Genomic DNA, 24,581 nt, shown 5'->3' with positions numbered 1-24,581 from the left:
AGTTAGGAAGAAGAATCCAGCAGGATGGAGTTGTGAAGGAGAATGTGTGGGAACACATTACTGATTGCACGATAGAACCGTGCACAACTGCAAAAAGTAATTGTAAACAGGGCCATCTCTGGAATGCTATTCATGAGTTCACCTGCGCAGATAACAGTGATGTTGATAGGGATAATAAAGATAGAGCTTGGTTATGAATGTTATGCGTATTTGGCGTGCTGTCCGGGAAGTGGGCTCCGAGCTCGCCAGATCTATCCGAACCCAAAACACTACACTTTGGTCAGGGTCAGTGCACCGAGCTCGGAACTGGTTTGAGCCCAGAGCACACCCCGGGTTCTTGCAAGAAAATGAGTTTGGGAGAGGAGCCGGGGTGGAGGAGGGATGCTTAATCTTAAGAGATCAAGCAGGTAAGATGGTTTCCCTATTTATGAGCGAGCTCGCTATGGCTGATTGTGCATGTGCGGTGATTGCTGATTGTAGACCAGCCGGCTGATTATATGCTACGGCCCCTGCCAAACTTTGTTAATTAAACATAATTTACGAACCGGAGGAAGCAGAAGGCGCTCCGAGCCTCAGACCAACGCGATCCCCCTCCGATTCCCCGTCCCAATAGAGGGAAAGATCCACATAATGCAATTACAAACACCAGGTTAATCAAAACGCGCTCCTACCTTCCGCAGCCCGCTTGTGACCGCACTCCGGAGAGGGCGAACAGAGGGGTGTGTGGTGAGCTGCTTTTGATCAAAAGGTTTAGGGTCACATTTTAGGCTGTAATCCACAAAACTGATATGACTACAGCTGACAGCAGCATCTTGGAAGTTTGTGATGAACATTGCCGCATCTCCGTAGGATCAATGACCTATTATAATGACTTATGACAGTGTAGTAGGGGTGTCCCATTTCTTAGGGTAGAGTTTTTAGCCCTTACCCTAGCCACTCTGTTTCAAGGGCGAGGGTATAAAAGGTAGGTGAAGGGTATAAAATAGAATTGGGAGCGAGAATGACGCGAGAATGTTTTGCCTGATGTATTTATTTAAAGACATGACTTATGTTTATATACACATTTTTTAACATTTAGAATCATTATATCGTCACATTATATTTTTCAACAAATACACATAACACTTTCACTGTAATTATTCTGTTTCTTCATCTTGAATCAAGTTCAATAATAACAACATTAAGTATAGCTACAAGCAGCAATTATGGGGTGAAGCCCAACAAAGGAAATACATGTGGTCATGTCTAATCATGAGTTAGTAATCACAGGTAAAGGTACTAGAAGCACAATAAAGCTGCTTATAACTTTCATATTGTTTGATATGCTTTTCATATTCATATTAACCGTTTAATCATTAACCGATAGTAAAAATGTTGGCCTATTTATACTATCAATTAAATGATTTAAAAGGTATTATTTTAATTCATATAATATTAATAATAGTTTTTAATAATAATAATAATTGTAATAATATGTTTTAAAATAACTATTAAATCATCATGATTTTTATTTTTATGTAAGGTGAAAAAATAATGCTATACAACTCATGGAGTGTATAGACACGTTATATCAGGTGTAAATGCCCTGCGAAATGTTTTCAAGACAGATTAAAATCCGATCACTCAAACCATTTGATGAAAAATGTAATTCATCTGATTGTTGAAGCCACATTTGTCAGGGCTTTACTCCTCCAAACGGAGTGCGTCACTGAAAGCCTTGCTCAAGCTCGAGTTTGTTGTATGTAGACGTGTGACAATCGTGCTCACAAATGAGCAAAGTAAAGTTAATAGTAGATCTACTGCGAGGGAATTTCGGTGCTAGCAATCAATTTATCCTTTACATAAACTTATATCCTGGATGTTTAGCTATTGTATTTGTAAAATACTGCATTTAACAAATACTGCAATTAACGACATCATTTAAAATGGGTGACGGCCCACATGGGCCGACCGATGAACATCAGGTAAGGTTCGACTTGGCATGCCTCAGAGGATCTAAGTATTTCGCCACTCCGTGCCTTGACCCCTAATAAAAAAAACAATAGGAACAACTACAGGAAGAATTTGCCTATACTGTAATGATAGAACAAAAAAAACATCCTGATTTAGCCTATAATGCTGATGTTGCATCATGGCTGACAATAAAATATGGGTTTCATGTTGTGGAAAGAATACAATTTCAGGTTTAAAGTTTACGGAACACATATTGCTAAAGTAAAACCGTGGAATGTTGTCAGTAATACAGGTGTATCATGCATCAAGATAACATTTATTTAAAAGCTCATTAAAACTCAAGGGACAATCATATATCAAGCACTTTGGAGGAAATAACAAACATTTGAGGATTTGAAAAAGTTTGTTAGTTGTCTTTGTTTTCTTCACTTACTTTAACCTCAACTCGATGCCATGCATTACTAAGCACACCTCTTAAGTTCCAGATTGGGGCACAACTATCCGGCTGCACGCTGTAACTACTGTCCACTGCTTTGCAAACAATCTGCAGGTCCTGGGCTTTATCTGGCAGTGGGATGTCTATATCCCACAGCTTCCAAGCCCAAGCTCTTCCAGGTGGAGGAGGGTTTGCAGGGTTCTGCTCCTTATCACTGGTCCTGAGTTTGGCAACGTGCCATGTGTTCCCACCATCTACTGAGACATCTACTCTGATGACCTCGCGTCCTCCACCGCTCCATGCATAGCCTTTTACAGTCACCTCCCCAGTGCAGCAGTCTACAGACATTCCCTCAGCTGGATGAGTGATCGCTGACTGTATGGGGAGCTCCTGGATGGCTGGTGCTGATTTGAAGTCTACTGTGTCCCAGTCAGTACCTGGGGAAAAGCCTTTGTAGTCATTTTGCTGCCAGTGACTGTTACTTTCTTCATCACTCACGACAATCCTTCCCAACCATTTGACATTGCGTGCTCCGACAATTCCAGGGACAACCACTCGGACAGGGTAGCCGTGGTCAGCTGGGAGCTCCTCCCCATTCATTTCATATGCAAGAAGAACATCACCTTCTTCACTCACAGCCTTGTTCAATGGAATAGATGCACCATATGATGTACCAGTCACGTCTCGGTCTAACCCTTCAAACTGAACATGTCGAGCCTTTGCTGCGACATCTGGTCCAAAGCCGTAGTACAGCAGTACATCCCTCAGACGCGCACCTGACCATGTAGCATTGCCTATTGCTGCGATGCCCCAATTGAGCCCTTTGACTTGCTTGACTTTGTTCATGTCAGAGCGACGGTTCCCAGCACACTGAAGTGTTGCTGTAACTGTGTGTTTAGGGAAACGAGACTTAAGCTCACTTAGAGTAAGGGAAACCGCTCCAGCAGGAAGACCCTCTATCTCCAACTTGTATGTTTCAGAAACCACCCTGGGCACTGGAAGATGATTACGCTTGAAGAATACGGCCGAGGGGGTGATGTAACTGTCTGTAAGTATGGAAGCAGGTGGTTCAGCATTAAAAGGTTTCAGGCTGTTGATCTGTAGACCAGGGTGACGTGTTGGCTCTGCAAAGTAAGGGTCTGAAGGGTTTGCACTCTCTTGCTTCTTGTTACTCTCTTTATTAAGCACACCAATCTTATATTCAGACAAGATTTGGAGGATGTGGTCTTGTTGATGAACTGCATACAATGCCCAGTAAGGTTCCAGAGCTCCACCTGCTGCCAGAAGTATTTTTTCCCCACCAGGATGCAGGGCCACAAATTCTGTGATATCGAAGACTTCACCTTTATAGGTAACCCACACGCCACTGTCAAGGGAATAATGCTTTGCTACTTCTTCTAGAGTGTATATAGGAAGAGAAGAGGTCTCAGTTACCAGTAACTGTCCTGAGGTAGCTGCCTGCTCCACCTGAAAGAAAAAAGAACACAATACAAACTTATTAGCTTTAAAGTAATTGTCAGAATAATAAATTAATTGTTCTAATAATCATTATATTTTTCTACATATTATCAAAATAATTCTTATTTGCAGCTAAAATCAAGTCATCATAGGTGGTCCTCATTGGCTCTGTAGCACCACCTAGGTACTGAATGTATTTAGGTAATTCCACAGCGCCCCCTTACATCAAAGTTTGTAGAGGAACACCATTGCAATTGTAAAAAACTGCAAGCGAGGAAAGAAACGTACTCGGTTACTAACGTAACCTCGGTTCCCTGAGATACGGGAACGAGTACTGCGTAGCGAGTACAACTCTTGCAAGAATGACAGTATCAGCGATATGTCACAGGACACCGGGTCCGCGCCGCATGGTGTACACCAGGAGGCGAAGACAGACCATTTGAGGGCATAGAGACGTCTAGTGGACGGGGCTCTAGCCTGGGATATGGTGTTCAGGACGCTCTTGGGGAGGTCCGTAGGCTCCCGTCGAGAGGCCAAAGGTGTAGGGCCCACAGCTCTGGCTGGGGGTGCCATATCGTGTTCCCTGCCTGAGAGAGGAGGTCCCGCCTCAGGGGAATGGGCCACGGGGCTGCTACTAGCAGCTGAGAGAGATCTGCGACCCAAGGCTGGTTTGTCCACAGAGGGGCTACCAATAGCACTCGGTGCGCTTGATCCCTGATTCTCCTGATCATCTGCTGTAAGAGCGCGATCGGTGGAAAAGCATAGAGGAGCCGGTTGGGCCAAGTGTGGGCCAAGGCGTCCCTGCCCTTCGAAAAGTACGTTGGGCAATGAGTATTGTCTTCTGAGGCGAAAAGGTCGACTTCTGCCTTGCCGAAGATTTGCCAGAGTGGGGTGGAGCGTCCATTCGTCCGAAGGAACATTGCTCTGAGATAGCATATCTGCCCCCCGGTTCAGTCTGCCTGGAACGTGAGTTGCCCTCAGTGAGCGCAGATTGGACTGGGCCCATTCCAAGAGGTGTAATAGCAGGGAAAAAAGGCGTCTTGAGGAGAGGCCTCCATGGTGATTTATGTAAGATACCACCGTCATGCTGTCTGATCGGACTAAGACGTGGCGATCCTTTAGCACCGGCAGGAAGTAGCGAAGAAGCGACCAGAGGCCGAAGAGGCCCAGGGGCATACCCTGCTCTAGCCAAAGGGGATCTTTCCACGAGGCTAGGGCGGTTACGCAGGCTTGGTTCACCAAAACACGTAGACGTCCAAGACGCCAAGCGTGTGGAGGAACTCTGGGCTTCAGCCAGTACTGGAGGGGGCACATCCGGAGGATGCCCAGACTCAGCACCTGAGATGCAGAGGCCATAAGGCCCAGCATTTTCTGAAAAACCCTGAGGGGGCGTGAAACCCCGAGCGTGTGAATGAGGCCGCAAGCCGTCAAATAGCCAGAGCTCGTTCTGGCGATATTCTGGCATTCATGCGATTTGAGTCGAAGACTGAAGGATCTGCTACATCGTGATCATTCTGAAGCGCCGTTTCATAAGGGCGCGATTCAGATGTCTGAGATCGAGGATGGGGCGGAGTCCGCCGTCCTTCTTTGGTACGAGGAAGTATCGGCTGTAGAAGCATGACTCGATTTGGTCTGGAGAAACCATTTCTATGGCTCCTTTGTCCAGTAAGTTCCCCAACTCCGTGCGCAGAACGTGTGAATTTGAGTTCTGTACTCGGGTAGGGATGACCCCTCGGAAGCGCGGGGGTCGACGAGCAAACTGCAGTGAATATCCTCGTGATATTATATCCAGAACCCAATCTGACACCGGGGATGGCTCGCCAGGCCTTGGCCCGGGTGGCAAGGGGTTGGGTGCAATGGGGAGGTACGCCGCCTTTTGGGTCCCAAGGACAATGGAGGAGGAAGATCTTCTTTTTTGAAAATGTTTGTGTTTTATAAAACATCTTGCAGTATGTTGTGTGGGCATTGGAACAGGCCCCCCACTTACAACCTTGCACATTATCAATATTTTGCCGGCACCCGGAACTGAACGGGGTGACTGGGCAGACATAAGAGCGGTCTTTGAAGGAGGGCCAGCTGGAGCGGGCCCTGTAGCCTTCCTCTTCCTTGCATCGGTCTCAGGAGGGGGCCTGAGGCGCAGGGTCCAGCGTGATCTCAGGCCGGGGACCCTGTCGTGGGGGATGCGGGTAGCGCCATCCCGATCGGGAGCGTTGACGGCCGTCAGCTCCCGGAGCCTTCTGAGCAGCAGGGGTTCTTACCGGCTGTTGCGTCGGAGCTGGCTTGGGGTGGGTCGCCACCGGTCTAGATCCGGGTCTTTTCGGCATAAAGTGTTTCATGGCCTGTGAAGACTTCTGCGCAGCCGCGAAGTGTTCCGCGAATCCCTCCACAGCCGGTCCGAAGAGGCCGGTAGTGGAAATCGGAGCGTCTAGGAAGGGGACTTTGTCTGCCTCCTTGATCTCCGTAAGCGTCAGTCACAGATGGCGCTCAAGCACTACTAGGCTGGCCATGGATCTTCCTATCGCCGTGGCCTTGGTGGCGCGTAGAGTAAGATCCGTTGCGCTCCGTAGCTCTCTGAAGAGCGCAGGGTCAGGGTCGGACTCATCCATTCCTTGGAGGAGCTTGGCCTGGTACACCTGGAGCACTGCCATGGAGTGTAGTGCCGAAGCCGCCTGGCCGGAGGACGAGAATGCGCGTCCGGCGAGGGCCGAGGTGGTTCTGCACGGCTTAGAGGGATGAGATGCCTTTGCCCTCCATCCGATGGCGGTGGGCGGACACAGATGTGCGGCCACGGACTCATCGAGGGGGGGCAGTTTCTCATACCCTTTTTCCTCTGCGCCGTCCACAGAGGTGAGAGCGGAGGAGGAAGAAGGTCGAAGGCGGGCCGAGTAGGGGGCGCGCCATGACTTGGTGAGTTCGCCGTGAACTTCTGGAAAGAACGGTGAAGTTTTTTGACGAGGGGCCTGACGGCGCCCCGGCAAGAATCATTCGTCCAGGCGGCTGCGAGCGGGTTCCTCTGGGGGAGACCACTCTAAACCCAGCTCGTTGACTGCCTTTGTGAGGACCCGGAAGAGCTCGGAGTCCGCACTTGGCCCGTGTCCGCTGGGTTCCGGAGATGGAGAGGGGGAGGGGTCATCTACTGAGCCCGCTAACTCCTCCCCGTCCGAAGCCGCTAACGACATGGTGTCGTCATCCTCGAGTTCGTTTCCACCGAACGAGATCATGTCACTGGCGGCCGCCAGTGGACGCTGATCTGTTTGGGTGAAGCAAACCGGGGAAAGCTCTCTCTCTGGAGAAGGCGAGACACGCCGAGCGCTTAGTTCCTCTACCCCGCTGCTTCATTCGCACAGAAAGTTATCCGCGAGCGCAGAGAGGAGAGACTCAAACTTCGCAGTGAGAGCATTCCGTCTCTTTGAGCGCGTTCTCAGCGTGGGAGAGACCCAAGCATGAGACGCACTCGTCGTGCCCGTCAGCGGCGTGCAGGAAGACCCCACACGAGTGACAGGGACGACGCGGCATTTGTAGCGCAGTGAGAACTGCACGAAAACACTACAGAAATTTGCTCTTTAGAAATTTCCCTTTTAGGGTCGCCGGATAGCGGCAGGGAAAAGACCGTGCTGATTAGCGAAACCGCCTGCTAGCGAAGCCGCCAACAGAATCCGCCGGAAGCGAAGCCGCTGAAGCGAAGACGCTGAGCAGGAGGTCGAATCCTCTGCAGGTGCTCTCTCGACGGCGAAGCAGTCAGTCTCGGGAAGCGAAGATCAAGTTGTCGCTGAAGGAGAAGAGATCTGAGGACTCTACGGCGATGCGTCTGCTTATATAGCCATAAGCCCCGCCCATTCTGGCGGGTGCCATCGCCATTGGTCCGGCAGCTCCGCTACGATTGGTTTAAAGTTTAACTTTTTTCCCAACCAATCACCGTGCAGTTTTCACTGCGCTATTGAATTGCTTCAGTCATCGGAGAAAAATGAGTTTTCCCCATAGCGTCCTGCTACGCAGTACGAGTGAAGTATCGATAGGGAACTTTTGACTTTCGCCAGTTTCTTTCCTTGTGAATATTTTTCGCACTATCAGCCAAAATATCAGAAACGGTCTATTTGTATTGTAGCTTTACTTCTGAAAAGATGAACATCTTATTTTATTTACATTTTACAACTGCTACGTGCCGGAAAATTCGGTTCTTGAATGACTTGCATTCTAGAGATCACACTGTGTGATCTCTAGAATGCAACACTCTATCATCACACTGTCACACCCATCATACATATTAGGTACACTAATGTTTAATTGTGATCATTAAGTATTGTCATTGTGAATTATGTTTTTTGTAGTTTCGAGTTGAGTTTCAGTTGTCTTTACCTTAACCCTAGCCCTAGCCCTTGAGTTATCCTAACCGTAGCCATTCATAAGCAGCTTCTTAAAATGTGGAGCAATGCCGAATCCATGTATGTATGCCGTTTTATCCTTGCCACACGAGAAACTTTTGGCTATGAACATGTTTTGGAACAATTCCCCAATGCCCTGATTCGAATTATATGAATGATGGTTCAGGCACCAGAGAACCTCAGCCCTGAGTTAAGGTCTGCTGTCTGGCTATCGCTTAAGCCAGTCTTTAAATGAGTGGTCGTCAACCCAAGTTCGCGAAAACGTACATTTCCCCATTTCACACTGTAAATTTGGTAGAAAATGGAAGCAAGTGGCTAATATCAACTGAGGCAAAAAGGCGGAAAATGTTGTGGGGATTTGCTGATAGCCTATCAACCATGGAACTCTAAACAGTTTACTTGCTATCAACACCGACTCACTCAGGGTCCTGTTAGCATAGTAGGCTAGATGAGATAAAACATGGAGACACAAATATTAAGCAAAAAATGGAAACTCATTATTTATTGAGGTGGTGATGAAAAATTTACTACGAAGTCAAATTGCGTTTGTTACCTTTTACTACCTTTAAAGGGCCAAAATTGTGGTAGATTCTTTTTACTACCGCGCGGACACCCTGTGAGGGTTTTGAATCTCATGGCGGCCTGTTAGTTCATGCTTAGGCCTGTTTGAGAACTGTTAGAAGTTAAAGCTCAACAAAGGACTTTATTATCTCTTTGAGCGCATTCTCAGCGTGGGAGAGACCCAAGCATGAGACGCACTCGTCGTGCCCGTCAGCGGCATGCAGGAAGACCCCACACGAGTGACAGGGACGACGCGGCATTTGTAGCGCAGTGAGAACTGCACGAAAACACTGCAGAAATTTGCTCTTTAGAAATTTCCCTTTTAGGGTCGCCGGATAGCTGCAGGGAAAAGACCGTGCTGAGTAGCGAAACCGCTTGCTAGCGGAGCCGCCAACAGAATCCGCCAGAAGCGAAGCCGCTGAAGCGAAGACTGTTAGAAGTTAAAGCTCAACAAAGGACTTTATTAATGGATGAATATTCGGTGTTAACACACACTTCTGCTTTGGTGTTCATTTTGATTTTGTCTCATGGTTCCACATGCTGTCTCATCTGAATCTTGTGAGTAACTGGTATGCAGAGGAAAGCAGTTCGGTTAACCTCACTCAGCAGTGGAGAGACTGGCAGGGAGGAAGATCCAGCATCTGGGTATTACCACGTGGTGGTTTGGCTACCGCACATGGTTAGTATCAAGGAAAAGGATCATTGCTTCGATCTCAAGTAAACCCTTTGGATTATAACATTGCATTGATCTCAAGTTTCAAGACTAAGGTTGTTCATTGGGTGGATGTTTATGGTGGTGGCAGACATGATTATACTTGGGATTAAAACAACGCAGATAAAATAATTTGTTTGGTGAAAAGGGCTTTATTCAGTTCGGTTGAATTTCTGTAGAACTCCCTCAGAGTAACATCTTAAATAAACTGAGGTGTTACACTGTAATAATCGACATCGGTGCTGACAAACGCATATCGGTGGACCACTACTGTGCATTGCCCATATTGGGTCCTTGGCTAAATTATTTATTGATTTTGGTGTGTTATTCAAATAAACTGCTGACCTGTGCATCTATTTCAATTTCACTTGGCTATTAATGTAGGTCTCACCTTGCCATGGTGGAGCTTATAGGCGAGAACAGCTCCAGTACCTGCCATCAGCCCTGCCAAAGCAAATGTGAGCTTTGACACCCCATCATTGTGATATTCCTGCCATCCATGACCTCCAGAGCTTTGCCAGCGGTGAGCGAGACACCCGTTCCCCACAGACACTGATGGGACATTGCTCTTCAAAAGCTTGAAACTAAAGATAGATTAAAATTGGATGGTAAAAGCTTTGCAATCATTCCCATCAAGTAAATCTTTAAAGAACACTGCTATGTTGATAAACAAGACTAAGTGAACCTTTACTAATAGAAGTTCCTAGTCTCCAGTAAAGACAGAAAAGTCTCCAGAAAAGTCCTGCAACAGATGAGCTGACTCCTGATTTCAATATCATTTCCACAGTTTGGGATTACATGAAGTACATAATTGCAAAATTAAGAGACAACTTCAAAAGAATGATCAGTTTATCTAAATTGTTTGTTATAATGTAAAATTATCATTATTGTTTCATTCTGTGATTCTGTGACAACATCTCTCCCAAATTTTAAAGCAAAATATTGTATTATTTGCAGAAAATTGAAATGGGACAAACCGGTCAAAAAATGTATAAAAAAATATGCAATGTTTGCATATCTCGAAAACTGTAAAGAAAACAAATTAATATTCACTTTAAACAAACATGATATAATGTCATTCCTGAGGTTTGGTTCTGTTACAACTCAACAGATACTGGACTTGCCATAATATACGCAGAAATGCTGATTAAAGACTAAAGAATCAGTCAAGGAGCCATTGGCTGCTATAGGAAAAAATGTATTAATAGGGCCAAATAATTTTTAAGAGCCACATTACATGAACTTGTTATCATGATGTGTGTAAATCTTCCCTCTCAAAGGTTTTGGTCACATAAGGATTTCTTCAAGTAGTTTCCCCACATAAGCAGGATCATACAGTATCTGCAGACTTTTTGTTTATTCCACCCTAAAATTTGTGAAAAATCTGCAGAATTCCACAGAATTGTTTAAAATGTGTTTACATTTGTACATAAATATAAATGTGTAAATGCGTTCCAATAGTCTTTATACCGATAGAAAAAGTAGGCTAGGCTATATATATATTATTATTATTACGAAAGGGCCTTATCGATGCCATGCTCCTGGGACGAGGTGGTGTGGCTAATGTCTGAGAGGGAGCGAAGGAGTTACCGCCGTTCGCCGGAACCTGCTGCCTGGGAGTAGAGCCCAGTCTCCTGTGTGCCCCTCGGCCTGTGATGGGCAATGGGGGTATGTAACGAGCAAGGTGGGATGAGAGCCATGAGGGAACGGCCGAGGTCTCGCATCTCTCATGGAGAAGCTCCGGGAGCATTTAAGGACTAGCGACAGGAGGGTACGACGAGAGAAGACCAGGCCTGGACTTTATATTCCGTTTTATTATGTTTTACTTCGTTTTATTGTTTGTTTTTGTTATATCAAAGTCTGTGTTACGTTCGCCCGCTCCCGCCTCCTCTGTTCCTTTTACTGAACCATGTTACACTGAGATAAAAGGTGAAAAGGTCCACACTCAAAAAGTCTCACTATATCAATTCCCAGTTTCTGCCACGGCTCCGATGGAAAGCTGACTGAAGAGGTGCAGGAGCTGGTTTAGCTGATTTCTCATTTAGTTGACATGTTAGACCAGAGGAGATGGTAGACTGTATTTGAGCATCCATTTGAGGCCACCAGAATTATTCACGCAGCCTCTGTTTCTTTCGAACGATCCCTTGGTGCATCTCATGCGACAAATGTACCAGTTTCGAGCGTAATGTAGAAGGAACCATGACACAACGTTCCCCTCTCCTCACTAGAGCACTGTAATAAAGTTTGTTATAAGGGAAGGAAGGAGGCGGGAACCGGCGAACATTCAAACACTAAAACTTTAATTAAATAAACAATAAACACGGAAGTAGCCGGCAGCCACCTCACGGTAGACTGCCGGCCATAAAACATACACAAACTAAACATATGTCCGGGCCCGGTCCTCTCTCGTCAACAGTCCTGCCGAACATCCTTTTAAGCTCCCAATCTCCTCCGTGATAAGATGCGGGACCGGTGCGCGCACAGCTGCTTGAACTTATCACTCATGTCTGATTCCACTGAATCCTCGGACTGTGCTGGATATGGTAGTCTGGATAAACAGTCGGCAGCGCAATTAAGAGTCCCAGGGCGGCGTAAGCAAAGTGAGTGCATCGCCCACCGAGCGACACGCAAAAATCTTGTAGAGTCGCCATGTCATTTGACCAGCTCTATCATCAAAGCTTTTGTCAGGGATGGGCATGGACTGCATCCTGCCCGCTCTGGTAACCTTGGAACAATGAGACAAGACTGACTGAGAGTAGAGTACTGTTCTGCACTCTTTGATGCAACAAATGCATCAGTTGTTATTGGAAGTGTCCCTGGTTCCGGTTGATCTAACTAGTGCAGCCTAGATCTTTGAAATATATATATTATGATAGTGTAGTGTATGCAAGATTAAAAAGATGCGTCTTTAGTCTAGATTTAAACTGACAGAGTGTGTCTGCCTCCCGGACATTGCAGGGAAGACTGTTCCAAAGTTTAGGTGCTAGATAGGAAAAGGATCTGCCGCCTGCACTTGATTTTGAAATTCTAGTTATAACCAACTGACCGGACGCCTGAGAGCGTTGTGCACGTGAAGGACTGTAATACAAGAGAAGTTTACTCAAGTAGTGAGGAGCTAAACCATAAAGGGCTTTATAGGCAATAAGCCAGATTTTAAACTTAATGCGATGCTTTATAGGTAACCAGTGCAAGGTTGACAGAACCGGGCTAATATGCTCATACCTTTTTGTACGTGTAAGAACTCGAGCTGCCGCATTTTGGACCAGTTGGAGTTTTTGTAATAGGCCTGCAGGGCAACCACCTAATAGTGCATTGCAGTAATCTAGTCTTCTCTGCATCTGATGGTGACAGCATATGACGTTCAGATTCAGATATAGTTCAGATATATTTTTAAGATGGAAAACGCAATTTTACAGGTGTTGGCGACTTGTTTCTCAAATGACAGAGTACTATTAAATAAAACGCCAAGATTCTTTGCTGAAGATGAGGGTTTTATGGAACATCCATCAATAGCTAAGCAGTGTTCTTGTTTGTTACGTAGGGCAGTTTTCGGTCCGATAAGTAACACTTCTGGTCTGTCCGAGTTCAGTAATAAGAAATTGTTACTCATCCACTTTTTATATCGACTATGCATTCCACTTTTCGATGGAATTGCTGTGTTTCATGAGGCTTCGATGAAAAATAAAGTTGCGTATAATCAGCATAAGAGTGAAAGCTTACTCTGTGTCACTTTATGATATCTCCTAGAGGTAGCATGTATAATGCGAAGAGCATAGGCCCTAGGACTGAGCCTGTGGTACACCGTACTGGACTTGTGATTCGCATGACACCTCATTGTTTATTGATACATATTAAAAACGGTCGGGAAAATAAGATCTAAACCATTTCAAAGCTATTCCCTTAATGCTGACATAATTGTCGAGTCTATGTAGGAGCATGCTGTGGTCAATGGTGTCGAATACAGCCCTAAGATCTAGCAGCACCAATAAGGAGATACAACCTCTGTCATACACCATAAGCAGATCATTTGTAACTCTGATCAGAGCAGTCTCTGTACTGTGATGTGCTCTAAATCCAGACTGGAAATCTTCATTAATCTCCTTCCAGGAAGGAACATATTTGAGTTGAGAATACTTTTTCCAGAACTTTAGATAAGAAAGGTAGATTCGAAATTGGTCTGTAGTTAACTAGTTCTCCAGGGTCAAGATGGTTTTTTTTGACAAGGGGCCTTATAACAGCCACCTTATATGCTTTAGGTACATGTCCTAGTGAAAGAGATGAGTTAATAATGATAAGAAGAGGATCTATGATTTCTGGGAGCATCTCTTTCAGTAGATTTGTAGGTATAGGGTCTAGCATGCATGTAGTTGATTTAGATGATCTAATTAATTGGAAATTCAGGAGAATTCGGGAGAAATGCCGTCTTTCGAAACGATGTGCCTTAAGAACTTTAAGGACATCTGTCTGAATTTGTACTTGTCCCAGTTCTGCTGCAGTCCAGCATCTGACAAGCGCTACATGACATTGTGCAATGTTGCATCTTGCTCATCCTGCGTAGTACCGTAAATTGCAGCTAATAATAACGCTCCCCTGAGGTCATGAAAAAGTTTGTCCATGTGCGGCAGAGACTGACTGTCCACAATGAGTGCCTTATTCGGTTCAAGCAGATCCACACACAACGTATTTTCCCGTCATTCTTTGCGGTTACGACAATAAGGGAGATCCACAAACTAAACTAAACAAACTAAAATCAACATAGTAACGTATTAACACAACCCCTTTCTTTTTGCTTTAAACTATAAGCAATAAAATGTTCACGCTTTCATATAGTATATATAATATATGAAAATGGTCTTTACATGCACAATTTTTCTTTTGGTTCAAATGGTCTGGTGTTTTCAGAGTTTAAACAGTCGTTTTAGCATCAATCAATAAAAAAGCTTCTCTTGTCTCTTTTTAAAAAGCAGAACCAAATCTGCCATCCACTTGCTTTAAAGTATACAGTATAGACAGGCAGCGTTTTAAGACTATTTCAACACATTTACACACAATTATATTTGTGGACAAATGAAAACACATTTGATACTATTCCACAGATTATTCCCAAATGTTAGTGCAGAATTATCATGAAAAGTCTGCAGATTCCGTATGTACTCTCTTATGAGGAAAAACAACAGACCTAATGTGAGCAAAACCTATGAGGGGAAAGATGAACATACAACAGGAAACTGAAAGTAGTTTCAAGTTCATGTTATGAGGCTCTTAAAAAACTATTTGGTACCTGTTTTTTTCTCCATAGTAGCCTATGGCTCCTTAATTAATTTTCTTTGTCTGGAGCCCTGGTGCATCCCAAGCAGTATTTTTGTCTATATAAAAATACTGTAGTATACTGTATACTTTATTCCGTGGGAATAGGCTATTCAATGTTTCGCAAAGAACCTATTAAAGCACTAAGACATGGGAAAAGTATAGCTAACATTCACATTTGAATATTTATCGCGATATCATCATCGCAATATTAAACAATGTTATCGCACATCGCAGCTTTTCCTCATATCGTGCAGCCCTAGTGGTGTAGCATTTGGTTTGTCTGAACAAAGCCTTCCACACAACCCATGGAAACATCTGGGGATGGAGAGGTCACAGCGACAACTGCATGGTTATCACTGTGCTTGTAATCTGTATGATTTAGGTGCAGTACCAAAATGGAAAGAGAAGTTCAGAGCTCAAATTAAATCTATACCCATTAGGGCAGAGCCACCTTTGACAACGTAAAAGCAAGCAGAAGTTACAGCATCATTCAGTGAGCCGGAATGGCCTCTTTCAAGTATGTAACCAGTTTCACTTTAGTCCTTAAAGTATCTGCTGTAAATTACCTCAGGCAGAATGGACACAGATGTGCCTTGTGTGGCATTGGCAGCTGGTTTTACTCCAACATGACGGTGCTTGCTCGTCGTACGAAAACGAAAAGGTTTGGATGAAACAGTTTGGACTAAGCTTTGCGCAGCCAGAATATTCAAATTCGATAGTGCTTGTTCCAACTGACTTGCAATCGTGAGAGCAGAATCCAGCGTTAGTGACAGCTCTAACAGTAGACTTTCTCGCACAGCAGGGGCATATGATCCTTCAACCAGCTGATCCCGAATCATCTCACTCTCCATGTCCCATATGCACACAATGAGGAAAAAGTCTAGCAAGGCAGTCAAAAACTGTGGAATCGTTTCATCCACACGAACGTTGCCGGAAGCAGTGTCGCGCCACCACTACGTTGACTTTAGGCACAAAATGATCGTCGAGAAAGTATCGATAGTTCATTGAAAGTAGTTCCAGTATTAAGTTGTAAAACAACCGCTGACCTTCAGTACCCAGGCTGTCTGGCAGGATAGCATGTTTTCTGGCATCACTGCATGCCCCGTAGCATTTATGGGTAGCAAATTGTTCTCAAACATTTTCTGCCACGTAGCGAAAGGAATCGCAGGCTCTCCACTGCATGGTAGAAATGGTACAGGCGCTGGTACAGAACTCATCGTCGCAAAGTTATTTTATTTCACGCATGTGGTAACTCTGCCAGAACACTTTCTTCCTCATTAACTCTTCCTTTGTCTTTCAACATGAACACTTAACACCATACTGCCCCCTTGTGGTTCAATTGCAAAACACCACAGGCTTGTTACGTTATTATGTTGATTTTAGTTTGTAATAATGAAACTTTTCCACATGTTCACAACACAACGTAAAGATAACTTCAAATAAATATTGACAAGAGAATTCGGCTGTCGTTCATTCTTACTGTGAACGGATTTTAAATGATCCTGCGGTGTCTTAACAAATACTTTCCCTGCACTTCTCCGCGATTAGTTGACAGATGTCCTTAGTTTTAAACATCTTAAATATCACATTGTTTGTTCTCAGGCTCATTACAATTTGTCACAGCATATAGCGCATGCTGTGTACTAGTACCACATGCACAATGTGTAAGTCTACTTGTCAATAACAAGTGCTAAAATCCACGGAATTCAAGAGTTTTCTGCAGAGATCTGCGGGTGCTTATTCCGGTGCTGCATCGTCGAGCATTGGTACGCAGAGTGTATTAACAGAGAGCAGAGCGCTGGTGCTGAGCGTGCAGGAAACTGCTTGTGTACCAGTCCCCGCACAGCTCATGCTTGCTACTAGGGGACATTGCTACATGCGAGTCTGGAAGTGCATCTCCCCTGAGACCTGCACAGCTCTCTCTCTTGCTAACCTGCCTTTTTTTTAAGTGTGGCGCTTCCGTTGGAAACACTTTAAAAACGAGTAAATTTGCATGGTCGCCAGTGGCGATCTCCGCAAAGATATCACTCGCAAATTTTCTGTTTTCCTTTCTGGCGCAGTCTGGAGCCCTGTGCAGTACACTCTTTTTCAATGACTATAGCACTGTAGTACTATATTTAGTACAATACTATATACTGTAATATTATAGTACTGTGCAAAAGTCTTAGGCATGACAGTATTTTCACCCCCAATTAATTGTTTTAAGTCAGTTGTTTACATCATCTGCAGTAGCGTTTCAGAAGGAAATACAATGCTGTGTCATCAATTTGCCTACTTACAGTATGCAATGCCCTTAAAGTTTGTGTTATGTTAGTTACAGAAAAGTATATACATTTTAGTGCGCAGCAAAACAATACGCACACACTAGGATATACAAACGCGAATTGCCTTGATGACACTGGGATTGTTAACACTACTTTGCAATTAGATTGTGTACTGATTCATTATTTATTATGTAATTTTTATTGTGAAGTTGAACACTGATTTAAGCATACTATGATTTGGGACATACTCATTTGAACGCAACGCATCGCCCACAGCGAGGATTATCGTATCAGGACCGCTGCCTACCTACCGACGAGGGAATGATAAGTTCAGTAGACTTTTTTCACTTAATAAATGGTTGATGTCATGGTGTATTGAACAGAAGCTGCTCTTTGTAAATAATTTTGATCTGTTCTGGGAGCGACCTAGGCTCTTCCGCCCTGACGGCCTGCATCCCAGCAGCATCGGAGCGGCTCTCCTGTCCGACAACATCTCGCAGGCGCTGCGCACCGGTTGACTATGTCTCCCTCAGGTAAGTCTCCCTCAGGTAAGTCAAAACTTTAACCATAGTATGTGCGCCTCAACTGCTATAAATGTTACTGTTTCCAAATATATAGAGACTATATGTGTCCCCCGAATAATACTACAAAGTAAACATTTTGGCAAAAGTCAGAGAAAAAATTTGATCGTGATTAAACCTGAAGACAATGTAATAAACAACCAAAACCAATTTATAAAGTTCGGCCTACTTAATATTAGATCACTAAATTCAAAGGCAGTTATTGTAAATGAAATGATCACGGACAACAGTTTTGATATACTCTGTCTTACCGAGACCTGGCTTAAACCAAATGATTATTTCGGCCTAAATGAGTGTACCCCACCAAGTTACTGTTATATGCATGAGCCACGTCCGGTTGGTCAGGGTGGCGGCGTCGCTACAATCTTTAGAAACTTTCTTACTGTATCTCAGAGAACACAGCATAAATTTAAATCATTTGAAGTGCTTGCGTTGAACATAATTATTCCTAACAAAAGTAAAAAAACATTGCTTTTTTTTACATTGGCTACGGTGTATAGACCCCCTGGTCCCTATACTGATTTTCTGAAAGAGTTTGCGGACTTCCTATCGGACCTATTGGTTAACGTTGATAAAATACTAATTGTCGGAGATTTTAATATCCACGTAGATAGCGCTAACGATGCATTAGCACTGGCATTTACAGAACTACTACAATCTTTTGGGGTAATACAACACATTAAAGGACCAACTCATCGATTTAATCATACACTAGACCTGATTATATCTCACGGAGCCGATCTAACCAATATAGATATTATGCCTCAAAGCGACGATGTCACCGATCACTATCTTATAACGGGTACTTTGCGCACGTCTGGAATCAGCCCTTTAACACGTTATCGACAGGGTAGAACAATCACCTCTGCTACTAAAGATAGTTTCGCAAAGAGCTTGCCAGATCTGACTCCTTTAATAACCAGACCAATAAATAACGAATCGCTCGACGTCATGACCAGGAAATTGGGCACTATTTTCTCTAATACATTAGAAGCTGTTGCACCTATGAAGTCAAAAAAGATTAATGAGAAAAATATTGCACCCTGGTACAATAGCACCACTCGCGCCCTTAAAAGAGAAACACGCAAACTAGAGCGCAAATGGATAAAATCGCAATTAGAGGTCTTTAAAATGGCGTGGAAAGAGAGTGCAAACTGTTATAGAAAGGCACTAAAAGCAGCAAAGGCTGAGCACCTTCGTAACCTCATAGAAACCAACAAAAACAATCCAAGGTTTCTATTTAGCACAGTCGCTAAATTAACAAATAAACAGACACCACCTGACCTTGTTATTCCGCCGCACCTTGGTAGCAATGAATTCATGAAATTTTTTACAGAGAAAATCTAAAACATTCGTGACAAAATTGTAAAAACTCAACCTCCAAATCTGTCCTATGAATTAGCACCAACCATCGCTCCAAAAGAAAGGCTCCAGCGTTTTTCACCTATAAAACAGGAAGATTTAATTCAACTTATCGCAACTTTTAAACCTACAACTTGCTTACTAGACCCCATACCAACTAAATTATTAAAAGAGTTACTACCTGTTGCAATTGAGCCCATTTATAACATTATCAACTCAATTAATCTAGGCCATGTCCCAGGTCCCTTTAAGATGGCCGTCATTAAGCCTCTAATCAAGAAACCAAACTTAGATCCAAATGAACTAGGAAACTATAGACCGATTTCAAATCTCCCATACCTGTCTAAAATTCTAGAAAAAGTAGTGTGCACTCAGTTGTGCTCTTTCTTACAAAATAACGACATGCACAAAAAATTTCAGTCAGGCTTTAGATCGCATCATAGCACAGAAACTGCGCTCGTTAAAATTACAAACGACCTGCTTATAGCATCAGATAAAGGTAACATCTCACTCTTGGTCCTGCTTGACCTGAGTGCTGCGTTCGATACCGTAGACCATAACATACTTCTAGATCGCTTACACAATTATACTTTGGTATTGAGGGACAGGCACTACAATGGTTTAGATCTTACTTGTCAGACAGACATCAATTTGTCCATCTAAATGGGGAATCATCCTATTTAACGCAAGTAAATTATGGATTACCTCAGGGATCGGTTCTGGGACCCGTGCTGTTCTCCATATACATGCTTCCCCTTGGAAACATTATTAAAAAACATGGAATTAGCTTCCATTGTTATGCAGATGATACTCAGCTATATATCTCATCAAGACCAGATGATTCCTCCCAGCTACCCAAATTGGCAGAGTGCATTAAAGATATACAACATTGGATGACCTATAATTTCCTTCTTTTAAATTCTAATAAAACAGAAATATTACTTATCGGACCTAAGACACGCAAACCAAATATTTCTGATTATAAACTGCAAGTTGAAGGATGTACTGTTACTCCAACAAATACAGTAAAAGATCTAGGCGTTATATTAGACAGCAACCTGTCATTTCGAAATCACATCTCAAATGTCACAAAAACAGCCTTTTTTCCACCTAAGAAATGTTGCCAAGTTACGAAATATTCTATGTGTTGCTGACGCAGAGAAGCTTATTCATGCATTTATGACCTCAAGACTTGACTACTGTAATGCACTACTTAGTGTTTGTCCTGCATCATCAATAAACAAACTACAGTTAGTTCAGAACGCAGCTGCCAGAGTTCTAACCAGGTCCAGAAAATACGATCACATAACCCCAATGTTATCAACCCTTCACTGGCTACCCATTAAGTATCGTATTGACTTTAAAGTTCTTTTAATCACTTATAAAGCCTTAAAGGGTTTAGCCCCTACCTACCTAACAGAGCTTCTATCATACTACAACCCATCACGCTCTCTAAGATCTCAAAACGCAGGACTTTTGATAATACCTAGAATAACTAAATCCACCAAAGGGGGCCGAGCTTTCTCATACGTAGCACCTAAACTCTGGAACAGCCTCCCTGATATTATTCGAGGATCAGACACACTCGCCCAATTTAAATCTAGATTAAAAACGCATCTTTTCAGCCAAGCATTCACTTAATGCAAATATGCTAAATAAATCACCAGGAGATGCTGACATTAGATATTATTTACTAGAATAATTTGATTTATTACATAAAACACCATGTAGTGTGTTTTACCCTTTCTTGGGTTTTTCGTTTTTCCCCTGTAAAGCTGCTTTGGAACAATGCAAATTGTGAAAGGCGCTATATAAATAAAATTGAATTGAATAATTTTGAATAATATAGTTGTCAGCAGCAATGGAAAGCCCTCACACTACTGTGGCACCGATACACAGTGGCTCTCAGAAAACAACGTGGAATTAAGTGGTCAGGTCTGATCTAAATCGCTCAATGCTTGCTGTAGATGAGACACTTCCTGCTTAACTTCTTTTGCCATAAACTGCGTCACCACGGCAATCTTATTTGAGATTTCAAAAATATACTTTTGCAAATTAGCATCTTCCTCAGGGAAAATATCGTCTCTTGGTGAGCTGGCCCCCTCTGACTGTTCTTTCCATAGTACTCCTAGGCAAAATGGCCATGGTGGATGCCTATTCCAGTTTTGAAGCACAATTCCTTTAATGGGTCAGTTGTGGCCTGGTGGTTAGATCGTTGGGCTTGTTATCAGAAGGTTGCCTGTTCTAATCTCAGTGCCAGCAGGTCATGACTGAAGTGCCCTTGAGCAAGGTACTTACCCCTCATTGCTCTGCAGTACTGTGCCACTGTAAAAAAAAAACTACTTGTAAGTCGCTTTGGATAAAAGCGTCTGCCAAATGAATAAATGTAAATGTAAATGTAATTGATCTAAATTGCCCACAATACAGTGTGTGTTGGTGAATAGACACTGCAAAAATCCGTACTACATTTATTCATGAATTTTCTGTCAAATCAAGGTTCTCGTTGTTTTAGGTTGTTGCTGCTAAGGGGCTTTACATTCATGTCTGCTGTCCATCTAAACCTATAGTTAAAAACATTATGGGTCTTATGGACTCACTCAATTTGTACAGTCGGTCTCCAGCCCTACACATAATCAAGGCCATACATTGGATCTTGTTTTGACTCTTGGTTTTTCTTTACATACCAGTGACATATTTGGTGCTAGCATTTCTCTGCTTCACTATCCTGTGGTGTTTAAACCTCTTATTTCACATAATCAGCCCATCCTTGCTCAGTCCGTGCTCTATTCTCGTGCATTTCGTGCTACTGCTGCGCCTGAGTCTTGTTCGGAGTTGATTTCAAATTTCAATGTCTCTCTGTCATCCTGTTTAGATACTGAACAACTGGTTAGAATGTTCAATATGCGGATTATTGTGTTGACAGCGGAGCTGAAGTCCACAAACAAGATCCTCACATAAATCCCTGGAATATCCAGATGTTTCCGCACATAATGCAGTTCCATGTTGACTGAATCCTCATCAGACCTACTTCCTTTGTAGGCAATCTTTAGCAGAAATCTTACAGCCATAACTGTGCTATAAGAGGTCCATCTAGTTCTGTTTTATAACCAGGATTTATATGTGTATTGCAGCCATTCCAGTGTCTGTGTCAACAGCAATGTGAAAGACTTGAGACTAAAGATGCAAGCATACATTTTATTAGAAAATAGATAGAAAAAAGAACAGCAAAAACAATAGTGTAACACACAAGGGTTGTTTTTAGGGCTGGGATGTAATTTTGTACCATTTTGTATCGAATTAATTTCATGATGTGGCGATTTATAATTCTTAATAAATTGCAAAATAATCACACATTTGGGCCAAAATATAATGTGAAGCCATTATAAGAATGTAGTTCAGTTGTTCAGAAGCTAAAATTGCCATAATTTTGTTTATTAGAACAGAATTATTATTTGTATATAATGAAAGACCAAAACTTTTGTTTTCTTACCAACATTCTTAGGAAATCTCTTCCTTTTCCCCAAAGAAATAGTAATTCAGGTTTGAAACGACATGGGGCTAAGTAAATGTAAATAAGCTGAATTTTCATTTCCGGGCTAACTCACCAATTGTTTAGTGTTGTTATTTTTTTTTATTGTTATTTTCCAAAATAAAAACCTGAATGTAGGTAGTAAATGACTCTTTTAGAATTTTCTAGTGTTATTTAATGAACACTGCATATAGGAATTTATAGTCCGTCTGATATTTGACCTGTGTTTTGACTTCCATAACCTTTTATGTTTTGCTTATAGTCAATGTTCCCTTTCTGTCGGTCTCTCGACGTTGTGTCGAAGCCGACAGATGGGGTTCGCCCTTGAGAACTCTAACTATCTCTGACTATTTTGAAAAGGCCAATGAAATTGGCGAATTAAATTTGCATGCCGGGCTCCGCCCCCGGATATCCGGGTATAAAAGGGGAGCCGGCGTGCTCATTCATTCACCTTTTGTTCTTCGGAGCCTTCGCATCTGATGACATTCTTCGAATTGCCGATTTCTACGACGCGGTGCAGCGGAGATTCCCCTGGGCGTCCTGGCAGTTCCTGATGTATTTTTCTAAAAGAGCAATTTCCTCAGCGTGGCATTGCCCGCTGATCTCTTGGGTGCAGTACACTCATCGAGGACGGGGACGGACACGGTGGTTGCCGCAAGTGTTCGGGGGTCCGACCACTGTGGCAGCCTCGTGGATTCGTCCTGCCCGCACGGCGCGCGGATGGCTATTCAGACGTTGCGTCACTGTGCGCGGATGGCTAGTCAGACGTTGCGTCACTGCGGGCGGACGGCTATTCAGACGTTGCGTCACGTTGGCTATGTTCTGTCAAGAGCAAGCCACCACCTCGTTTGCTTCCCGTTCTGTGACCGCAGCGGCTACGGCCCTGCCGTCAGCGGCGGCGAGCAGCGAGGGTAATGTGGGGATTATCGTGAGCGTTAATCCGTCAGCCGGTCGGCTCGCGGACCGCTCGCGCCCCGTCTCGCTTGTTTAGCAGTTCCCCAAGGATGGTCCTAAGCCATCTTATTCCTCAGCCATGCGCTCGGACACGAGCCGTGGAGATGAGGTGTCTCTTGCAACATCGGAGCGCGACCTGCTGGCATCAGACTCTGGCGATTCCCTGAAGCTCCCTCCCTCGGGAGGTCGAGCACAGGTGAGAGCAGACGTCAAGATGTCAGCCATGCTCGCTCGGACCGCCGTGAGCGTCGGGTTGCGGTGCAGCCCTGGTGCTCGCGGCTGGGTACTTCGCACATTGGGCCCGGCTCAAGTGCCAAGTTTTACCGAGCTGCATAAGGAGTTCAGTAGGACCTGGAGCGCCCCCTTCGGCGCGCTTCCGTCTAGCTGACTCTATCGCCCTCTCTTCCCTCGGGGCGGGGAGGCAGCTAGGGACTATGTCAATGCACCCTGGGTGGAGCATGCAGTCGCGGGTATCCGCAGACGGCGGCCACCTGGGGAGCTTGACCTAGGCTCACCGTCCAGGGCATGTAAGGTCTCGACATCTCTGGTGTTGAGGCTGGCAGTGCCGTGGACCAAGCTGCCTCCACTCTTACGCCATGGCCATCCTGCAGGCCAGGGCGCTAAAGAGAGCCCCACGGGGTAAGACCGACCCAAGTAGTGCCGCCGCCGACTGGCCCTCCGGGGACCGCGGTGGCAGCGCAGGCTGGGTCGGACGATGTCCACATCAGTGGCCCGGAAAGATGCCTCGGACCCAATCTTGCGCAGGGGGACGATGTCGAGAAAGGCCACTTTCCCGACTCCCCTCTCGCAAGGTCGGCTGATTGGTGGCGCTGTCAAGGACTGCTCCAGCAGCCTTTTGACAGTGTAGAAACAGACCGGCCTGCTGTGACCCGGCCGCCTTTCGGCCGTCGAGGTCTCGCACGTGGTCTGCCCCCAGCAGCCCTGGCCTTCTCCAGCGTCGACTCCGGTTCTGGTGCCCCCGCAGGTGGTCCCCCGGAGGAAGACGTCGAGAGAAGGACCACCTAGAGAGATTGAACCATCGGGCCCGACCCAGCCTTGGTTGCTGGATGGTCGGAATG

At 44.4% G+C, this 24,581-nt stretch overlaps 1 protein-coding gene across 2 annotated transcripts in view; it reads right to left on the bottom strand.

The window, feature by feature from the left end:
* Positions 1 to 1,084: 1,084 nt before the first annotated feature.
* The window catches only part of suox (sulfite oxidase), a 37,665-nt gene continuing 14,168 nt past the window's right edge, over positions 1,085 to 24,581 (bottom strand). Inside the window, exons 1-3 of one of the 2 annotated variants that reach the window (XM_079482773.1) lie at positions 15,379 to 16,080; positions 9,894 to 10,086; positions 1,085 to 3,856 (exon numbers count right to left, since the gene is read on the bottom strand). In XM_079482773.1, coding sequence (XP_079338899.1) covers positions 2,360 to 3,856; positions 9,894 to 10,086; positions 15,379 to 15,416 — 1,728 coding nt within the window. In that variant the 5' untranslated portion in view covers positions 15,417 to 16,080 and the 3' untranslated portion in view covers positions 1,085 to 2,359. Of the gene's footprint in view, positions 3,857 to 9,893; positions 10,087 to 15,378; positions 16,081 to 24,581 lie in introns of those variants that run through there. The other variant, XM_079482772.1, reaches the window with a different exon arrangement.

This window comes from Barbatula barbatula (assembly GCF_947034865.1).
Source record: "Barbatula barbatula genome assembly, chromosome: 20".
NCBI lineage: Eukaryota > Metazoa > Chordata > Actinopteri > Cypriniformes > Nemacheilidae > Barbatula > Barbatula barbatula.
Note: the sequence above shows the minus strand (reverse complement) of the source record. Positions and strands in the feature narration are given on the sequence as shown.